Source organism: Lemur catta, chromosome 22 (assembly GCF_020740605.2).
Source record: "Lemur catta isolate mLemCat1 chromosome 22, mLemCat1.pri, whole genome shotgun sequence".
NCBI classification, from domain to species: Eukaryota; Metazoa; Chordata; class Mammalia; order Primates; family Lemuridae; genus Lemur; species Lemur catta.
The window spans coordinates 25,388,510-25,407,940 of NC_059149.1; the positions used below are offsets into that span (position 1 = coordinate 25,388,510).

Sequence of the window (19,431 nt, forward strand, 5' to 3'; positions counted from 1 at the left end):
TTTGTGCCCTTGACTCTTTATTCGTAATTAATTAAGTTTTACTGAGTTTTGCTTAAAAATGTGTTCTTTTAGAATGATGCTGTTTGGCACATTCGAGGGGTAGCAGTGCCTTTGTCTAAGCCCTGCTTCTCCCTGAGGACTTTATTCAGCTCTATAAAGACAGACTGTACAGCAGGAAAGAAAGACCTTTTGTGTCAGGACTTTATAAGTAATTGCCATAAGGAAAATCTCCCTGAAAGAACATAATGAGCATGTCTTTAAATAAACCCCCCCCCAAAAAAATTAAAAATATAAACTCCATTTTATGATATAGATCAGAAACATTGAGAAAGTCTCTTCCAGGCAGAATGCTGAAAAGGTATAATAGGCTCCCTGCAAAGCATTTGAAAGCATTTAACAAAAATTCAGAGATGTTTTTCCCACAAAAAACAATTTTTCTAATTACTGGCTCATAGCCTGACTCATCTGGGAGTCTGTGGGATGCCACACCAGAGATGGGAGGGCAGCAATCTCCCTCTTGAAGACCTCGCAAATTGAGATTTAAAATAACAACTTTCAATAAACAGCACAACATCGGCTGTACTGATTGCTGGGCACTGTCCTTGGTGCTGAAGAGGGAACCCAGCAGTTCTGCCTTCACAGAGCTTACAGTCGGGCAGAGGGAAGAGGCCAGGTGCACACTTACCTGTTATTGCAAGCCAGCGGTTGTAGGTGCCACAGAGTGGGATTTCAGAGAGGAGAATAATTTCTTCCAGCTGCTTTTTTCAGCTGGGTCTTGAAGGAGGGGGAAGATTTGGACAGGAAGAAATTGGGATGCAGGGAATGGAAGAGGCAGAGGTATCAGTAGGAGCCTAGACTGAGTGCTGGGAAACCACAGGGCAAGTGCAGGAGCTGCCTGGCTGGGACAAGGAAGGGAACCTGGGCAGGTGAAAATAAGGCCAACAGGATGGGTCATAGCCTAATTGTGGCAGGTGGCACAGCATACGAGAGTCATTACAAAACACCAAAAATAACTGATTTCTTTTAAGAGTAAAGTGTAATCAGAAATGTAAGCAGCCATTCCCCGATAAGAATACTGGAGGTGCATTTCAGCACAGGCAGCTCTTAAGTCTCCTTGAGTTTTATTATGAAATTGGAAGACATCAGAATAAGTCTTCCCACATGTGTTTGTTAAAATATTTAGGACAGTCACTCCTGGGGCATGTTAGACATTTCAGTGGTGGAAATCTTCTCTCAGCACTGATAAAACTGTGTAGTGTTTTCTCGACTCTAGTAGTAACTCATCATACCAGTATTTAGCCTGGTCTTCCTCAGTCCATACGTTTTTCCCTAGAAATTCCTAACTTTATATTTAGAACTTTTGACACGTAGTTCCTGTTTGTCACTATTTGTCAATAGCCTGGGCCACCGTATCATTGTGTCTACAGGTGTTGACATTTAATTGGGCATATTTATTATAGCCTTAAAGAGTCCTCATTTTGGAGCATCAGCCTGTGGGAAATTCATCGTATTTATTTATTTATTTATTTAAATTTTTTTTTTAGAGACAGAGTCTCACTCTGTCACCCAGGCCGGAGAGCAGTGGCACAATCACAGCTCACTGCAGCCTTGAATTCCTGGTCTCAAGTGATCCTCCCACCAGCCTCCCAAGTAGCTGGGATAACAGGTGTGCACCACCACACCCAGCTAATTTTTAAAAAATGTTTGTGGAGGTGGGGTCTTGCTATGTTACTCAAGCTGGTCTCGAACTCCTGGGCTCAAGAGATCCTCTCACCTCAGGCTCCCAAAGTGCTGGGATTATAAGCGTGAGCCACCGCACCCAGCCAAATCCTATTTTATTTTTAACAATTCTATAATTATAAAATACTCTTACATTCTGAAATGTATTCTAAAATAAAGTCTAGCTCAGTGGTTCTCAACAAATGTGATTTTCCCTCTGAGGGGACATTTGGCAATGTCTGGAGGCATTTTTGTTACAACTGGGAGGTGTTACCAGTATCTAGTGGGTGAGGCCAGGGAATAGATGCCAAGCATCCTACAATGTACAGGAAATTTCCCTGAAATAAAGAATTATCTGGCTCCAAATGTCAATAGTGTTGAGGTCGAGCACTAACCCGGTCTAACTATTATTTACTTAGCTCCATGGAAACAAGAACACTGTACATTTTAAGATCAATGTCCCTTCAGTACCCAGTCCTCTGCCTGCCACATAGTGGTTACTTAATAAATAGTTATTGGATAGATTAGTGAACAAAGAATATTCCAGCAAGAAGCCTAACTTGTGGGGAAAAGTATTATTACAAATTGAGATCAGTGACTGAAGCTGGATGAGCACTAGGAAAAATATCCCAATATAACTATTTTGAACCATATTGTAATAATCAAGTGTGTTTTGTAGGGTTTAGTGGGGAAACTTTTCAGAGATTTAGCAGGGATTATGGCTTGCTAGAAGCTAGAGATCATTTTTAGCATTTTCTGCAAATGACTTGTATGTAAATGGCCACTTCGAAGGAAAGGAACTAAGCGCCTTGTCAGCTGGGTCCCTTGATCATTTTTTGCATTTTTAGCATTTTAGTATTTTGGGTGTTACAGAAAAATCCTGCCTCTGGTGAAGGCAACCCCTGGGCTTTGTGCAATCCAGAGAATGCCAATAACATGCTTCCTCCACCAGTCCAGGACGCCAGGGTGATCATGGGCAGCAGAAGAAAAGCAAAATAGTTTGGAGAGACTGAGCAGATAATTATGCAAATGAACCCTAGGAAATATTGAAGGAAAATAGGCAGGCATGCAGTACCTTCTGTTTCCAAACCAGCAGCTGAAACTATGAATAGGTCCAAAGCCTCACAGGTGAGTTAAAACACGGGTTACGTTAATAAGTGTAGGGAGAGGAAGGATTTATCTTATACCTATACAGCTACATTTCTTTAAATTTTGCTCTCATTTTCTCTCTTAGCTCTTGCATTTCTTCTAACCTTTGTTTAAATAACCCAAGCTATTAATATTATCTTAATAAGGAGTACGTCTTACTAGGCAGTCATGCTCGAGGGGTGCATGCTGCTGTTCCTTCTCCCAGGCTCTGCTCAGCCACGGATGCTCGTGGGGCTAGAGACAGCACCACGGCCTCTCGAAGCTTCCAGAGCTGCTGCCTTGGTTGTTTAGGTGGAGATAAGCACCCAAAGGGTTTCCAGAAGGCTGGCTTTGCATTTCTAAATCTATTAAATGACAGCAACCATCACAAAAGCCAACTGACAAAATAATGTTAGGGCAGTCACCAGAGGATACAGTGTCGCTGGCAGGTCAGTAATCGTCGGAATGCAGTGCATGTTACACAGTGCGTCCTCGGGTGTGGCATCACGTGGCAACACAGGCATGCGCTCGAGGCTGGCGCCGGGTAACAACTGTCTGCATATACGGCTGAGGGTTTAGGAACAAACTTGCAAGAAAAAAGCAGCTGGCAAGGCCGAGGCTTGCGGCTCCCGAGAGGCTCTTCAGAGGACTGTCCCTCCTCTGAGTCCGAGGGCGGAGCTCACTGTGTCGTCTCGGTTGTCCCCACCGTGCTCCAGGAGGAGGACTTCATCCGGCCCAGCAGCCGAGAGGAGGCCCAGCAGCTGTGGGAGGCCGAGAAGATCAAGATGCGGCAGATCCTGGACAAGCAGCAGAAGCAGATGGTGCTGGATTACCAGTGGCTGCGGGAGGAGGAGAAGTCCCTGGTGAGCGAGCGCGGAGCCCGGGGTGGGGTTTCCGTGCCCTGCGTCCCTCCGTGTCCTCTTCCACATGCCCCGGCTGGCGGGAGCGAATGCGTTCCTGGTGCTTTCAGCGCTGGAACCCTAAGTCCTTTGCTTCGGTCTCCTTCTCTGCAGGACCCCATGGTTTACATGAACGACAAGTCCCCGTTGGTAAGTCAGCAGGAGAGAAGGCCCCCACGCTACGGGACCCCCGCCTCCCACCCCGGGCCTGCCCAGCTCCTCCTCGGCTGCCCCCCGACCCCCGAGATGTCTCTTCCCCGCGTGCCGGCCCCCACGCAGCAAGTTTCCGAGCTCTCATGTGACCCGCACCCTTAGCTCCGCTGTGGCCTGCCACAGGCCCCTCAGCCTCCCAGAAAGGTCCTTCTGGTCAGGAGCTCCCAGACACCCCCCACCGTGACCCTAATCTCTAAACACAGTGGAGGGGCTGGGGACCAATGAAGGGGGGAGTGGGTTGTCCCCAGAGCAGTGTGAGTGACAGATTCTCTCTCTTCCCTTCCTTCCAGACCCCGGAGAAGGAGGTCGGCTACAGTAAGTGCTCCTGCCCTTCCTTTTTGGGGGGTTTCTGCTTGGCTTCTTGGGCGGGGCCGCTGTCCTCGCTCATTGCCCAGGGCCAGGGGGCAGCGTCTGTGTGACTCTAAGAAGCACCTGCCTTGCTTTAACCCGGAGAGTGCAGGGAGGGCCGGCTGTGGGGCTGAGAGCCACCACGCTGCTCTGCCACCCACATCCCTCGCCCCCTGCCTGGCACCTTCCTCTCCCTCTCTTCGTCCCTTCTCCGGTCATCTCCCCCCTGCATTTGTCCGGAGGAGCTGGGGCTTCTCCTCCTTTGTGTTTCCCACTCACTCTGTCTCCTTGGGGAGGAAAATGAAGTAGCTCCGCCCACCTCGCTGGTTCAGGCTCATCTTCTCCAGGCCAGAGGGATGGAGGGATGGAAGAGAGAAAGCGGGAGGGGAAGCCTCAGGGTCTCCAAAACCTCTGCAGAAGGCAGGGAGGGAAAAGCCAGCAGTGAGCCCAGCTGCTGCCTGGGTCCTAGAGGGGTGGGGCTCGTGATGGTGTTGACGACGGTCACAGAGAACTTAATACAAGCCAGGCACAGGCCCGGCACAAAGGCACAGGATGGTTAAGTAACTTGCCCAAAGTCACACAGCTAATAATTAGCAAAGCTCAGATTTGAACCCACGCATTCTGGCTCCAGGGTCTCTTCTGAGCTAACTCTCGTCTTTTGCAAATGAAACTTAAGGCCCAGGGAGTGTACGTGAGCGGCTCCAGGTGGCAGAGCTGGAGGTGAGGGTAGAACCAGGTGTCTTTGCTCATCAAAGCGGGAGGAGTAGCCCGACTCTGCTGCTGTCCCACCTCCTCAGCCCCAAACGCCCAAGGCCAACCATTAGAGAGTCTCACAGATCTACCCCACAGACACCTGCCGACTCCCGTGCGAGGCTTCTCCCCCGGGGACCGCAGGGCCACCGTGTGCTGTTTCTTAGGCCCGGTGCCCACCAGGGAGCGAGCACTGGCCGGGGCAGGACGCCCTCTGCAGTCTCTCCAGTTTGGCCCTGGCTTTGGTTTTTTCTCTCTATAAAAGGGCCAGCAGTGCTTGTCCCTGGTTACTGGAAAACCAGGGAGACCGGACGGTCATTTTCCCTGCCATCCTGGAATTTAGGGTTCACTTCCCTGGACTTCCCTGGTGGTAGAGCAGAGGGGTTCAGCAGCACCAAGGGAAGGGTTGGGGACTGAGAACCGCCCCCCACTCACCGTGCTTTCCGTTGCAGTGGAGTTCACGGGGCCCCCGCAGAAGCCACCGCGGCTGGGTGCGCAGGTATGTGCTGGCTCTGCTGAAGCTGATGACATTCAATTCACAGTTCCATGAGGCTGAAAGCCATGGAGTGTGAAAACGTCACAGTTGCTCAGATAGAATCTAGTCCAGGATCCTCATTGTATAGAGGAGGCCCAGAGAAGGGAGGCAACTTGCCTAAGGCCACACAGCTAATTCATGAACACCCAAGGGGAAGAACCAGTCTCCTGTCCCCTGGGGCCCCTCCCTAACCTGGAGGACAGCTCACCAGTCCAGCCCCGGGATGGGGGGGGGCCTTCTTCCTGAGCCTCTCCCCTTGGCTCCCAGCACCCTGCTGTCCTTAGAGCAGCCCTGGGGTGGGACAGTGGTTCTCGCCCTGGGCTGTCCATTATAATCGCCTGAGGAGCTTCGAGACTACCTGCCCCCTGTGCCCAGGTGATGTTCACTTGGTCTGGCATGAGGCTGCCACTAGTATTTTGCTAAGGCTCCCCGGCTGGAAAACCACTACCCTGGACATGGAAGGGAAGGTGGCACCCCCAGGACAGGGCACTACTATGCCGGAGACAAGTCCTTTCAAATCGGGCTGGTGGCTGTGTTGGTACCAGTCGCACCTGCCCGTGAAGAGTGGCAGTGTCCCCCGACTCACCCCACCCCCTGCCATCTGCTTCTCCCCCTCAGGCCATCCAGCCCACAGCAAACCTGGACCGGACCGACGACCAGGTGTACCTCAACGTCATGGAGCTGGTGCGGGCCGTGCTGGACCTCAAGAACGAGCTCTGTCAGCTGCCCCCCGAGGGCTACGTCGTGGTGGTGAAGGTGGGAGCCAGGGCCGGGGCAGGGGAGGCGGAGGCTGCTCCCCTCAGCCCTGGAAGGGAAGGGGCTGTGCTTCCTTGCCGGCCGGCCCCCAGACCCCCCCTGGAGCACGGTGGCCCGGGGGAATCGAGTCCCAGGGCAGGCACCACTCAGAAGCGCTCTCCCCGAGGGGAATGTGGCTTCCTCCCAAAGCAAGAGGTGACAGTCACCCTGCCTCCTTCTCTCCCCAGAACGTGGGGCTGACCCTGCGGAAGCTCATCGGGAGCGTGGACGACCTCCTGCCCTCCTTGCCATCGTCTTCACGGACAGAAGTGAGTGTCCTTGTCCCAGCTGGTGCCGAAATCTGTCCCCTTTCTCCTGCACCTCCCCCTGTCCCTAGGTGTGCTTCCCTCTGGAGGTGCATGAGGGCCACCTGGCTGCCTCAGTTCTGCCCTCTGAGTCCCCGGCAGGGGCTTCTGCACAACACATCTGATCACTTACGAGGCTACAATATAGCACGAACATAACTTTACATGCACTGGGAAGCCAAAAAGGTCATGTGACTCGCTTTATTACAACATTCGCTTTATTGAGGGGGTCTGGGACCGAATCCACAGTATCGCCAGGGTATGCCTGCACTCAGCAACGTGCGAGCACTGGGGATATAGCGGGCAACCGAGCAGTCCCTGACCTCTGGATTTGACGGTAGACTGGCGACTTTACCTCTGACCACTCACTCCAGCACTGGGCCGGCGCGAGGGGACGCTGCCACCAAGGGAGGGTCTGTCCCACTGGCTCAGGCTGGGCTGGGTCTGGGGTGTCTGTGATTTCGGTCCCTGCAGACCCAGCTCCAGCCTGCACGGGGCGTTGGATTCAGCCCAGGCCGGGGGCTGACCTGTCCCCAGGGAACTACAGTGGCCTCAGCCAACACGCAGGTGCACACCCCCGCAGCTGCCCCGTCCTCCAGGCAGAGACGTGCGGACCCTCAGCCTCCCCCCATGCCCTTCCTGCAGATTGAGGGGACCCAGAAACTGCTCAACAAAGACCTGGCAGAGCTCATCAACAAGATGCGGCTGGCGCAGCAGAACGCGGTCACCTCCCTGAGCGAGGAGTGCAAGCGGCAGATGCTCACGGCCTCCCACACCCTGGCTGTGGACGCCAAGAACCTGCTCGACGCCGTGGACCAGGCCAAGGTTCTGGCCAACCTGGCCCACCCGCCTGCAGAGTGACTGAGCTCGGGGGCTGCCTGCCTGCGTCTTCCACCCCCACCTGTCGTGTACCTTCCCTGCCTTGCCTTCGGCCACGCAGGTCTCCTTGGGGGCAAGGCCTGGCCTCTCTGCACGACCCCCTCTCCCCACCCCACCCCAGACTGAGCTGCCCAGGCTGCAGCTGGACAGAGGGGACCCTGAGCTGTGGACACGGGGTGGGGTGACAAAGGTGGCTCGGAGGGGACAGTGCTGCTGCCCGGCCAGCCCTCCCCATCCCAGCCTGGCCCATGCTGGGCACTCGTAGTGGGGGTGGGGGGGGCGCGTGGGGTGTCACGTGGTGGCCCCAGCAGCCGAGATGGCAGGCCGATTTGGGAACCAAGCCACTCCTCCTCTTTCCTCTTCAGCCGTCAGAGGTCCCCTGATTCACGGAGGGGCCCGGGAGGGGCTTTATTCGTGGGGTCGGGGGCTGGTGAGATGAGGGAGGAGCCTGGCGTTCGTGTACAGTGTATAGTGGAATTTATTTAATGTGAGTTTGGTCTGGACTGACAGCCGTGTGCCCTGCTGCGGGAACCTGGAACGCGGGCCAGGAACAGGCTAATTGGGAGCGTGGGGACAGCACAGGACGCTGCGTCGTCAGCAAACCGGGTGTCGGGAAAGACGCGGAGAGACGCGTCCGAGTCTGGGCCTCGGCCGAGCCCGCTCTCTCCTTCTCCCTTTTCTTCCCTCCCTTCTTTTCTCCTCTCTTTTCTTACGCCTCCCCCTTCTCCCTGCCCCTTTTCTCACGTGTTTGTGCGGAACACTCTTTTATCGTCTTTCTATTTGACTTGTGGCTGAATTAAAATCATTGCCATTTGCTTTGTGGTTTGTTTGGTTGTTTTGTTGATTTGATCTGCCCTTTGGGGCAGATGGTGACCACCGCTGTGTTCACGCAGACCCGGGGCTGACCAGCACCGCGCCTCGGCCCAGGAGGGGTGTGTGGGCACCCCGGCAGCGGGCCAGGGGTGTGGCCCCTTTGCCCTCTTGTGGGCAGTGGGGGGCACCTGACCTCAGGGCAACTTCCGCCAGGGACCCAGGGTGGTCCCCTCCAGGGCCGTGGGTGGAATGCCACGTGTCACTCCTCTCCCGGCTGGCCCCAAAACAACTCGGGCTCTGGAGGGGCTTGGGTGACGCTGATGATGCTGAGGTGTGGCCACAGGAGGGGCCACACGGTTGAATGAACAGCGGACTCATCTTCATTTCATCTCTTTACTCACATGCACGACAGGCAGGGGCATGAATGTCACGTGTGCAAGTCATGGCACGAGGAGGGCAGGTCTGGGAGCCTGGGCCAGGAAGCCCAGAGGCGAGGGGAGGGGAGGACCAGGGCTGCGTGCACTGGAGCCGGCAGGAGCCAGAGGCCAGAGTGGCCCCCGCGTGGAGCATCTTGGGAGAGAAAAGAGGACAGGATGGGGGGAGACAGGCTGGGAAGGGTGCAGTCCTGCAGCTTTGCCATCTACTCAGTGGTCTCAGGGTCCAAAGTGACCCGGCTCACTCCCTTCATCCACTCAGAACAAACGTCCTGAGTGCTGGACGCCAGGACAAACACAAGGCAGGGGCCCTGCCCTGGAGGAGTTCAGAGTCAAAGGGACCGAAGCAAAGATCTCAAACTCCCACATGAGGCGTGCTGGTGGGGCAGGTACCAGGGACCAGGCGGTCTGAGCAGGCTGGACATGCCGCCTGTTCGAGCTGAGTCAGGAGCGGCTCAGGATGGTGTTTCTAGTTTGTCCACTGCATGCTCAAGGACAGTGATCTGCAGGCAGTGGCACTCAGCTCCCCCAAACCTCCTGGGGGCCCGGCCAGTGCTCAGCCCTTCTGCGGCAAGGAAAGGGAGGGCAGACATCAGGAGAGGCCAGTTAGGGGAGGTTGGGGGTGCCCAAGGCGCTTCCAGGTGAGCAGAACAGCCCAGCCACCTGCACCCGTCCACCCATCCCTCCTCCAGGAGCATCTGGCCTCTGCCTCCGCCTACATGCAGGCCCTGCCTTTCCAGAAGAGCCTGTCATTCACCTGCTGCTCCCGACAGCTCAGAACCCTGCAGGGCTCAGCCTGGCTTAGAGAGACCCCAACCCGCCTCTCCAGCTTCTTCCCACTGCTCCCTGCAACGGAGCCCCCCCACCCAGCTGCTGTCCCCGGCACTGGGGCTCATTCCTGAACCCAAAATGCCGTTCAGAGCCCTTCCACCCCAGGCACCCTCCCTGCTTCCCCACAAGTCCCTCCTGTGAGGTCCGAGTCCCCTTCCTCTCCAGCCCGGCCCCGCCCCTCGGCAGCTCTTCCAGGACAATCTGGTTCTGCCCCATGTTGTCACTGTATCCTAACCTTCTGCAAACTCCTCCCTCTCCCAGCTCCCCGGCACCCAGAACAGGCCTCTGCACACAGCAGCGTCTGGGCACTCTGTGCAGTGACATCAGGTGGAGTGTTCTGAGAAGTCCCCGGTGACCAGGCGGTGTAGGGACTCCAAACAGAGGCACCTGCAGGCAGACGGCATCCACCCCGGACACTACTCTAGAGGCAGCTGCAGTTAAGGGTGGTCAAAAGGTGGCCAGAGGGGCCACCTGGGAGCAACGGAGGGGAGGGAGGGTCAGATCATTCCCGCCAGGAACGGAGGGAGGAAGAGCCCGACGGTACCCAGGAAGCAGACGACGATGAACAGCCAGAGGAAAATCCTGTCGATGACCATGGCCACGTACTTCCAGTCCTCCTTCACCTGCAGGCGGAAATGGGCTCTCAGTGACGGGGCTGCACCTCGGGGAGGGGCAGTGTCCCCTGTGCAAGGCCCCTGCAAAGATGACCACAGGGGACCTGGGCAGCGAAGGTCAGTGCAGGCAGCGGGGTGGAGGGGACCGACAGGGTGCCCTCCAGGCTCAGACAACTCCCTGGTGATTCCTGTCCCACCCCACGCCCTCCACGCGGGCGTGGGCTCTCAGGTTGCAGGTCAAGGACACCAGAGGGACACAGGAGGTGGCAGAACCAGCTAGGGATTTCAGTGCGGCATCAGTTTAAATGCAACAGTTACGAAATGCCGAAGACCTTGCTGTCCCCACGCTGCCACCCCACCCACCTGCAGGATGTGGAGAGGAGGGGGCAGGTGAAGGTGTGTGTGACCCAGGGTGGGTTGGGGGAAGGGCAGGGGGCTTTGTGGACCTGGGCTCGCAGCCCAGGCAGGGGAGTCTGGACTCCACACTGCTCCTGGATTAGATAATGGTTAATTTTCTTATCTACTCAACAAGGCCACCCGGTAACAACCTCCTGGCCTTTTATCCTTGCTGGGCTGATGAGAAGAGCTCTGTGATGGGGCAGTGGCCGGCTCACCTAATCATACTGGAGCTTCCTCCCCATCCCCACCCCCCATACAACTGAGAGTCTACAGGGTTTGTGGGTGAACAGGGCAGTCTGCAAAATGCCCAGAGCCCATGAACAAAGAGGGGGAGGAGGAGGCCACCCAGGATGAAGGAGGAAGGCCGGGCTCATTTGCTGGGCCTCTCCTGAAATAGTCCCCCCACCTCCGGGGCAATGGTGAGAGCGGGCAGCCTGCGGGAGGCGTAGGGTTCAGCGTGTGCCGCCCTCCCCCTCTGGCTCGTGGGCTCCCAGTTAGGCTAAGCTGAGCACACTTGGCCCCTGTGGCATGGAACCTGCCCCTGCAATAAATGTCCCAAGAGCTGCCAGCTAGACGTTCCCTCTCACCAGTTATTCTAGGCTCCTTAGGGCCATGATAGGTTCTCAGGGGAGGGCTGGCCTGAGCTCACACCCAGGGACAAGAGGTCCCCCGCAAGGCTGACCTCTCACCCAGCCCCCACGCACCGAAGAGTCAGCGTCCTCAGACCGCAGGTGGTCGGCAATGTAGTGCACGCCTTCAAGTGCCTTCTGCATGCGAGGTGACAGCAGGATCTCGCTCTCCTGCAAGGGAGCCTCAGCCTTGGGACCCGAGGCCCCCGGGTGCAGGCCACCGTGGCTGTGGAGGGCCCCCGTGGGGGACGCAGAGTAACCGGCCTGTGCCCATCTGTCCTCCTCCACCGCCAGCGCCTCCCTGTCCCCGGTGTCCACGTTGGTCTCCAGCCAGCGGTAAGAGGGGCCGAGCCTCAGGCCCGGGGGGTCTCGGAGCTCCAAGGGCGGCGGGGGCCGATTCATCAGGAGCCAGCGGGGCACGCAGCCCAGCAGGGCCCCCCGCACCCAGCGGGGCATGGAGTGGGTGCTGGGCGAGCGGTGGTGCACGTTGAGCACGAAGACGGTGATGACGATGGACAGGGTGACGAAGATCATGGTGAAGAGCAGGTACTCGCCGATGAGCGGGATGACCAGCGAGGTGGACGGGATGATCTCGGTGATGAGCAGCAGGAAGACGGTGAGCGACAGCAGCACGGAGATGCACAGCGTGACCTTCTCGCCGCAGTCGGACGGCAGGTAGAAGACCAGCACGGTGAGGCAGGAGATGAGCAGGCAGGGGATGATGAGGTTCACCGTGTAGAACAGCGGCAGCCGCCGGATGACGAAGGTGTAGGTGACGTCGGGGTAGATCTCGGCGCAGCAGTCGTACTTCTTGGAGTTGTAGGTGCCCGTGGCGTTGACGATGGCCCACTCCCCGCTCTCCCAGTAGTCCCTCAGGTCCACCGACTGCTCCATCTGCTCCAGGTCGATGTTGGCCTTGTCGTAGGTCCAGGAGCCGAACTTCATCTTGCAGTTCTGCTGGTCGAAGGGGAAGAAGGTGACGTCGATGCTGCAGGAGCTCTTGTAGATGGCCGGGGGCACCCAGTGCACGGTCCCCGTGGAGAAGAGGTGGGCCTTGGTCCTGTGGGTCACCGCAAACTCCCCATCTGCACTGGGGAGAGGAGAGGACCTGGGTGCCCGGCACAGCCCCTGCCCAAGCCGGGCTGCGCGTGGCCGGCAGCAGGGGAACCCCACGGACAAAGGCAGACCTGGCCGGGCTGTCGGGGTTCACGCACGCGTGTGAGTCTCTCCCAGCACACGCACGTTTATAGCCACCCGAGCCGTCTTTCCAACGACCATCCTCTTAATTACGAAAGTAGGAATATTGAAGACTAAAATGCTCAGAATGTTTAAAGGAACCACTATTAACATTTGTTGTACATAGCATGTGAAACTATTATACGTATGATCTATATGGTGGTCACATACATACATATTTGTGACCGTGGGGTATATGGAGTTTGATTGCCTGTTTCTATTCATTTCATATTTTAGAGTGATTATTGGAGATTATGTGGTTTTTCCCGTAGCAGATGGCAAGTCGGCCCCTCAGGTGGGAGTTCTTTCCTTAACACCTGGGATCTTTCACTCCCTGCTCGGAAGAGACCTAAGGTCTTTCCGGTGAAGATACTTCCCGAATCCACCCATGTGACATGAATTTTGGAGCCAGCCTCGCCCACCAGGGCCTCTACCAGAGCCCCACAAGAAGAGGAATAGGAGACAAGATGCCTGCCCTTAAAGGGCCAGGAGGAGATGGGACACAGCAGGAACCAATATGGCATCAGGAGGCAGCATGGCAGCAGCACAGTGAGGGTGCGCGGAGGCCGCCCCAGACCTGGCTGGGTGAGCCGGGCCAAGGCGAAGGCTGCCCTTTGCACAGGGCCCTGACCCACGGTAGGATCTGGCGGACAAACAGGTGGAGAATGTACCAGCAGAGGGTCCCAAGGGAGCAAGGAACAGGTAGGAAGGGCAAAACTCACAGGGTGCGCCGGGGAAGGGAGCACAGAATATGGGGAGCAGTGGAGGATGAGGCTGGGGCACTGGGGGACCAGGCGTCCAAGGACCCACAAGGACTCTGGGGACACTGAAACAGTGGTGACCTGTCAGTCAATCCTAAACCCCGGGGAATCCAAAGAGTACATGGGAAGAGAGACTTTTTTCCCATGGAGTAGTTCCAGGGTGGAGATACAGGCAGGCTGGAAACAGCAATTGCGAAAGAGAGTAACAAATACTTCGTTTCAGGTGCAAAAGTTTAAATTAAAAAAAAAGTGGTGGGGGTGGGGGGGCACGTTGGTCATCACACGCAGTGACCACTAGATGGCAGCACGCACCCACCTGGAGGAAGGAGCACCTTCCTGCTAACTCCTTTAAATACCCGATCCTACAACTCCAAGCCCTGTCTGCTGTGGGACTTTGCTCCTGCCCTCTGCCGGAGGCACAGGAAGCAGAAACCAGAAGGACCCTGAGTGCCACCTCCGGGGCACAGAGACATCGTGGGGTGGGGGGTCCGTGAGCCCCGCAGCAGCCGCAAACGCTGGACACCTGTGGTGGGAGACCTGCCACCTAACCCCGCTCAGCGAGGTGGCTTAGGCCTGGCGGAGCTGGACAGTGTTAGGAGCCACCTGTCCTATCTGGGGATGCTGCATCCAGATGTGGGTCTTTTCCCCGTTTATTTCATTGTTTAAAAATAGCATTTCCAAAGTAGGGTCAAATGAATTGGAGAATGCTGGGCTGGACGGGGGTTTTTTTGCTGCAGAACTTCGAACAACATTTAAAATGCTACTGTGCTCTGCCATTTTCCAAAGCACTGGGGCAGGAGTAACAATATACATCACCCAGAATTATTTGACCACAGAACCCTTTTTCGTGCCTACTCATATCCCAAGGAAGTGGTGCTCCTTAGCGCCTTTAGAAAACATTTTTAGACACACATGACACCAAACACCTTTTAATTTGAACTGCTTGACTTCTAAAGGAAGGATTATCTGATATTAAACACACAAAGGAAATTCTAGATGTCTGTTAATTCTATCTAGGCCAGGCTTGGTGGTTCACGCTTGCAATCCCAGCAATTTGGGAGGCCAAGGTGGGAGGATCGCTTGACCCTAGGAGTTTGAGGCCAGCCTGGGCAACACAGCCAGACCCCATCTTTAAAATTAAAAAAAAAATTAGCCAGGAGTGGTGACATGCCCCTGTAGTCCCAGCTACTCGGGAGGCTGAGGCAGGAGAATCGCTTGAGCCCAGGAGTTGGAGGCTGCAGTGAGCTATGATGACACCACTGTATTCTAGCCTGGGCAACAGAGCAAGATCCTGTCTCATAAATTTAAAAAATGTTATTTATTTTTTAATTAAATTAAATTAAATTTTTGTCCACTGGGGCTTTCTTTAGATGCCCCTGCCTTCTATTAGCTTCTAGTCATTATGGTCAAAGATTGGTCCTTTTGTTCTTGAAGACAACTATAGAATAATATTTTTTTAAAAAAGTGAATTTGTCCCCTTCCAGGGTGTTATCCCAGGGCTCGGCTTACCTGTTCCAACGAGCCATCCTTCAACACTCCAGCCCTGAGGTATTGTTTTCTGAGCCGGCAGCACATTTTCACAGCATGCTCAGGATTGGCAAACCTATGTCCCACTCACGCGGTGCCAGGCACCGGTACCTAGTGGGCACTCAGCATGTCTTGGGGTGTGAGCGAGGGAACAAAATCAAAGGACCAGGGGGAGGTGGGCGCAGACACACTCAGCAAAGCAGCGGACAGGGAGACACCCCAGGTCCACGTGCCCGCCCCTCCCGGGGGCCTCTGGGGGTTGTCCCGGCACCGCAGCGGCTTCCTACTTGTTGTAGAGGACAATGTCGGGCGTCCAGATCATCTCTGATGGGACCCGGAGGGATGTGATGTTGCCGAAATCGGCCGGGTTCCAACGCAGCTTGTAGTCGTTCCACTCCTGCATTTTGGGGGGAGTCAGTCACCGGTGCCGCCGGGGAGGGCCCTGGGCAAGCCTTGGGCAGCAGGGCGCCCCGAATCTGGGCCGCGCCGCTGGTTCAGAGCACCCAGGGCTCCCCACCTGGCCCCGCGGGACAGAAGGGGCTGCCACACCAGGAAAGGGCTCGGACCTAGTAAGGGACCGTCTCACTTTGTCCTGACTTTAGTACCCAGGGTCCCGGGGACACCGTGTGGGTCAGACACTTGAGTCCTGCGTCTATGCCTCATCCTGCCTTTCCCTGGCTGGACGACCCGGTGGCCACTGCACTCATCTGTAGTGAAGTCACCATTTTTAGCGCGTCACAGCTTGCGGGTTTTCACACCCTCCAGCTAGGAAGAACCTCCCTGACTTCTCAGACCCTGCAGTGGGCTGGCTTTGGGAACGTCCCAAGGGGCAACCGCGTGGTCAACTGTGAATTCAGGTCTCGCTGTTCCTTGGCCCCTGGTTGGTGACCGCGCTGCGTGGACTCCCGCCCCTCTCCCTCCAGGGCCAGGGGAGGGCCCTCACCTGCTTTAGCCAGACGTTGGTGGTCATCATCTGGTTCTTCTCATCCTGGCGGGAGCAGAGAGAGTAAGAACAGTTAGAGGGAGGGACCCGGCCCCAGAAAACAGGGAGGAGGGGCAGGGGCTGTTTCAGGCCCCCGCTCACGGGAAGACCCTCTAACATGGCATCCCAAGCACAGCCCGCCCGCCACCCCTCCCCGCACTGCCACCCTTACTCAGAGTCCCCAGGGTCACACAGGCACTGTTGCCAGTCAGTGCCCTGCTGGGAGGGGCTCCAGGGCTGGGGGTGGGGATGGAGCTGGCCCTGCCCCCAAAGTCTAGGGGAGGGCGGGGCTGGGGCCCAGGGAGCAGCCTCGAGAAATAGTGGGGGGCGGAGGGGCGTGTGTCTCGGGGCTGACTCCCAGGCGAGGGCTGGGAGGACAGGCGCACCACATCGATGAGCTGGGCGATGGACAACCCGAAGCGCACGATCACCACGTCCAAGGTGTTGGGCACCGGGCGCGCCCAGCGGTTGTAGCCCCCAAAGAGGTGCTTGAAGAGGTGGTCCTCGGCCTGGGTGTGGGAGCCTCGCTGCGCCAGCACCAGGGGACCCGGAGAGGAAGGAGTGTCTCCGGGTGCCGGGGGATGTGGGCGCTGGGTTTTCTCTCCACCTGCCGTGAAATCAGAGCCACTCAGCCTCACGGGGCCTCAGTTTGCTCGTCTGTAAAATGGGGATGCGGATCCAGAACCTATCGCAGAACACTGTTGAGGATTAAATAGAATAATGTCTATCAGGGCTTAACACAGTTCGGAGCGCAGCGCACAGAGATCAAGAAAGAGTGGGAACAGGTGCTGCGGAGGGGTGAGACACACGGAAGAGGGGACACTCAGACATAGAGACAAGGTTCAGACCTGAGGATGGCCGCGATGTGGGGGAGACGCCTGGTCTGAGTGTGGGGAGCTGCAGGGAGAAGGGTCCCTTGGCATGGCAGTGAGCCCGGCAGGGGTGAGCGGCCTCTGTTTCCTGCCACTTGTCAGATGGGCCATTACCGCTAACGGGGAAACCCTCTGCCACTTCGGGCATCTCCTCGATTTTTCTTAAGGCACTGGCATTTGCCACGTCTGATCAGGCTGGCAAAGCATTGGGAAATGGGTATCTCTCTCGTTGGCTTTCACTGTGATCTGCAAAGAGCTTCACCACTTCAGGGCTCTGCTGCCTGAGCAAGTCGGGAACTATGGCTGCAAAATCCAGAAAAATGTGTCAGCACCATCTGGGACAGAAAGCACAGCAGTGACAATAGCCGCCTTGCATGTGCCCCGAGGGCCTGCTGTGTCCCTGATGACAGTCAAACTTTCGTTCAGTCCTCACAATAGCCCTGGGAGGTCCACAATACTATTTGTGTTTTGCAGCTGAGGATCATTGACACTTGGGGACGTTCAAGGTGACACAGCTGCTAATGTCAGAGCTGTGACCTCTCCTCCCCACCCCCACCCACCTTCTCCCAGTGGAACAAGCCACCCTGCTGACGGCCGCTAATGTCCCCTGCAGCTTTGACGGTTGGTTGCAATGAGTCCACCTGCAGGAGAGTCCTCCAAACAGCTTGCGAGCTTACAGGTGTGACATGAGGTCTCGCTGGTGACACCCACTCACCTGTCGGAGTCAGCAGGAGCCAGCACAGGCCGAGCCTCCTCAAGGACAGGAGCGCAGGACGGGAGGGGCCCATGGCTTCAGAGGACAGGTGCGGCTGCCCCTGGACATCAGAAGGTGGCAGTGCCGTGGTTGTGCTCGAACCACCTGCTGTGTTGAGAGGAGCCCAGGGGAGGAGGAAGCTCCGAGAGAGTCCGTGGAAGGAGACCACGGCTGGCCACTGAAGTTAGGGAGCAACACTGTGTCAGACATTTGCACCTATAATCCAGCTGTTCACTCTCGCCTTTGCTCATGATCTTTCCACCACCTCATGCTTTATCGGGGCCAAGAACATGCCAGGCGCTAGGGACAGAGACCTGAGTGGACGAGGTCCTAAGCGGACACAGTAGAGAAGCATCAGAAGGAAAGAAAATTCTAGCATCTCATCCACCCATCCACCCCTGATGTGAGGCACGACCTTATTTATTTAGCCTCATTGGTTTCAAAGCCATCCACAGAGACCCCCAAGTCCCCTGAGCATCCTTTCCAGGCTTTTTACAACTCCCCATGTCGGGAAGTTCTTCCCTGAGTCTGATTCTAAGTAAGCATCTGTTAAGTCGAGTTGAGTTGAGAGATCCTGGTGTTGCCTCCAGAGGCTAAACTTTGTTAACACCCAAGGGAACCTGCAGAGCAGGTGAAGTTTTTCCTCTGCTGCCCACATTCATTCAAACTCCTGCCCTCCAGGGAGCCCCATGTGTGGTTCCTTCTCTCTCTTTCATCCCCCCTACCCTGCAGGACTTAGGATCCCCAAGTGTTCCACCCCCTCCTCATTTACCTGTAAATCACCACCTGGAAGTTTTGTTGCTTGTTAAAATAAAGAATAGTTATAGCATTCAATGGCTGACGTCTACCACGGCACAGGTGTGAAGACTGCGTTGTTTTCCTTAGATGTTAGGAAACAGGGCTGGGAAGTGCAGGCAAAGAGGGTTCCAGGATCCCCTCTGATGCTAACTCCTAAGAACAACACGCATTTGTGTAGTTTTCAGGTTTACAGGGCACCTTGGCCTCGTCTGGACCTTACAATCACTTTTATATAAGCAAAAAAAACTGATGTTCAAAGAAGTTGACCAATTTGCCCAAGTCCGCATAGTTACAAAGTGATGAAGCTGGGATTCAGGCTAAGGTCTTCAGCTTCTAAACTATAATGTGATAAATTACAATATGGTATTAACCAGGAGGGCAGTTTCGTATGAGCAACTCCGCCAGTACCTGCCTGTGTTCTGCAGACCCTAGCACCGTGACTGTCGCTGTGAAGTCACTGTCAGGACTGAGGTCTGTGGGGGACAGGTGATGAGGGGACAGACACCCCACCCCAAAGCTGGGCCCACCTGGATCTAAGGTTCTAGGAGCTTCCTCCAGGTGCAGATGCACTTACTCATCCTCGCAAACAATATCATGGCCTCAAATTCTGAGGCTGTGATCTGTTTCAACCAAGTGCATGTAATAAAAAGAAAGATTCCTCCCCACTAGTGAGAACAGGAATGCAGGCATGCTGAAATTGCATCATTTAGAGATCCAACGAGAGCTGTCCCATGTGTAAATGAGATGCGTGACTCTAGAGGACTTATTCCAACAAGACGCCTCAAATCTGCATCCCTTGGGATTAGCTCTCGCTGTGATAATTTCATTAATGTGTCACAGGAAACCAAAGGAGGAATTGCTCTGGGTAATTGACAGTAATTAGAGCAACCTTCCACCTCTGGTTAGGAAGGTGTCAAAAGAGAAAAATCTGCGGACTCTGACCCTCTGAGTGGCTGGATTGGCGGGTTTGGGGGAGGGAGTGGCAGTGGGTGACATCCCTATCTATAAAGTGGGGCTGGGTGAGTGAGGGGCACAGAGAAGCTTGTGCAAAAGACATTGCATATGTAAAGCACTCAGACATCAGCACCCCACTGGGTTTGTATTGTGGCTGTAGCCCTTGCCCAGACCACCCCCTCTGTTCCCCGGACTCCCCCACACTCACTGCAGACTCTCCCACCCACCTGAATCCTGGTCCCTTTGCAGTGGAGGT

At 55.7% G+C, this 19,431-nt stretch overlaps 2 protein-coding genes across 6 annotated transcripts in view; one reads left to right on the top strand and one right to left on the bottom strand.

Moving 5' to 3' along the window:
* The window catches only part of PTK2B (protein tyrosine kinase 2 beta), a 108,462-nt gene extending 100,075 nt beyond the window's left edge, over positions 1-8,387 (top strand). For both annotated transcript variants that reach the window (XM_045535815.1, XM_045535816.1), the window contains 7 exons: positions 3,564-3,710; positions 3,861-3,896; positions 4,250-4,274; positions 5,510-5,556; positions 6,211-6,348; positions 6,576-6,656; positions 7,338-8,387. In XM_045535815.1, the coding sequence (XP_045391771.1) occupies positions 3,564-3,710; positions 3,861-3,896; positions 4,250-4,274; positions 5,510-5,556; positions 6,211-6,348; positions 6,576-6,656; positions 7,338-7,553 (690 nt within the window). In that variant the 3' untranslated portion in view covers positions 7,554-8,387. The remainder of the gene's footprint in view (positions 1-3,563; positions 3,711-3,860; positions 3,897-4,249; positions 4,275-5,509; positions 5,557-6,210; positions 6,349-6,575; positions 6,657-7,337) is intronic.
* A 376-nt stretch (positions 8,388-8,763) lies between these two features.
* On the bottom strand, positions 8,764-18,178 carry CHRNA2 (cholinergic receptor nicotinic alpha 2 subunit). Of its 4 annotated transcripts, XM_045535820.1 has the most exons (6): positions 17,385-18,178; positions 16,184-16,404; positions 15,759-15,803; positions 15,103-15,212; positions 11,367-12,381; positions 8,764-10,272 (listed from the first exon to the last, which is right to left on the bottom strand). In XM_045535820.1, exons 1-6 carry the CDS (start codon positions 17,455-17,457, stop codon positions 10,147-10,149), a joined length of 1,590 nt encoding a protein of 529 aa, XP_045391776.1. In that variant the 5' UTR covers positions 17,458-18,178; the 3' UTR covers positions 8,764-10,146. The 4 variants fall into 4 exon arrangements, with proteins under 4 accessions (XP_045391776.1, XP_045391774.1, XP_045391773.1 ...); XM_045535818.1 differs by lacking the exons at positions 15,103-15,212; positions 15,759-15,803; positions 16,184-16,404; positions 17,385-18,178 and adding an exon at positions 14,798-15,080 and having other exon boundaries at positions 11,367-12,245; XM_045535817.1 differs by lacking the exons at positions 15,103-15,212; positions 15,759-15,803; positions 16,184-16,404; positions 17,385-18,178 and adding an exon at positions 14,798-15,080.
* Between the last annotated feature and the right edge of the window lie 1,253 nt (positions 18,179-19,431).

Bases quoted from the DNA above. Each gene is read 5' to 3' on its own strand.
- CHRNA2 (XM_045535820.1), bottom strand. From the start codon at position 17,457: ATGGGCCCCTCCCGTCCTGCGCTCCTGTCCTTGAGGAGGCTCGGCCTG. The intron at 15,804-16,183 runs GTGCGCCTGTCC...TGCTCCCGCCAG, and splicing joins TCGCCCAGCTCATCGATGTG to GATGAGAAGAACCAGATGAT. The intron at 15,213-15,758 runs GTGAGGGCCCTC...CCCAAAATGCAG, and splicing joins CCAACGTCTGGCTAAAGCAG to GAGTGGAACGACTACAAGCT.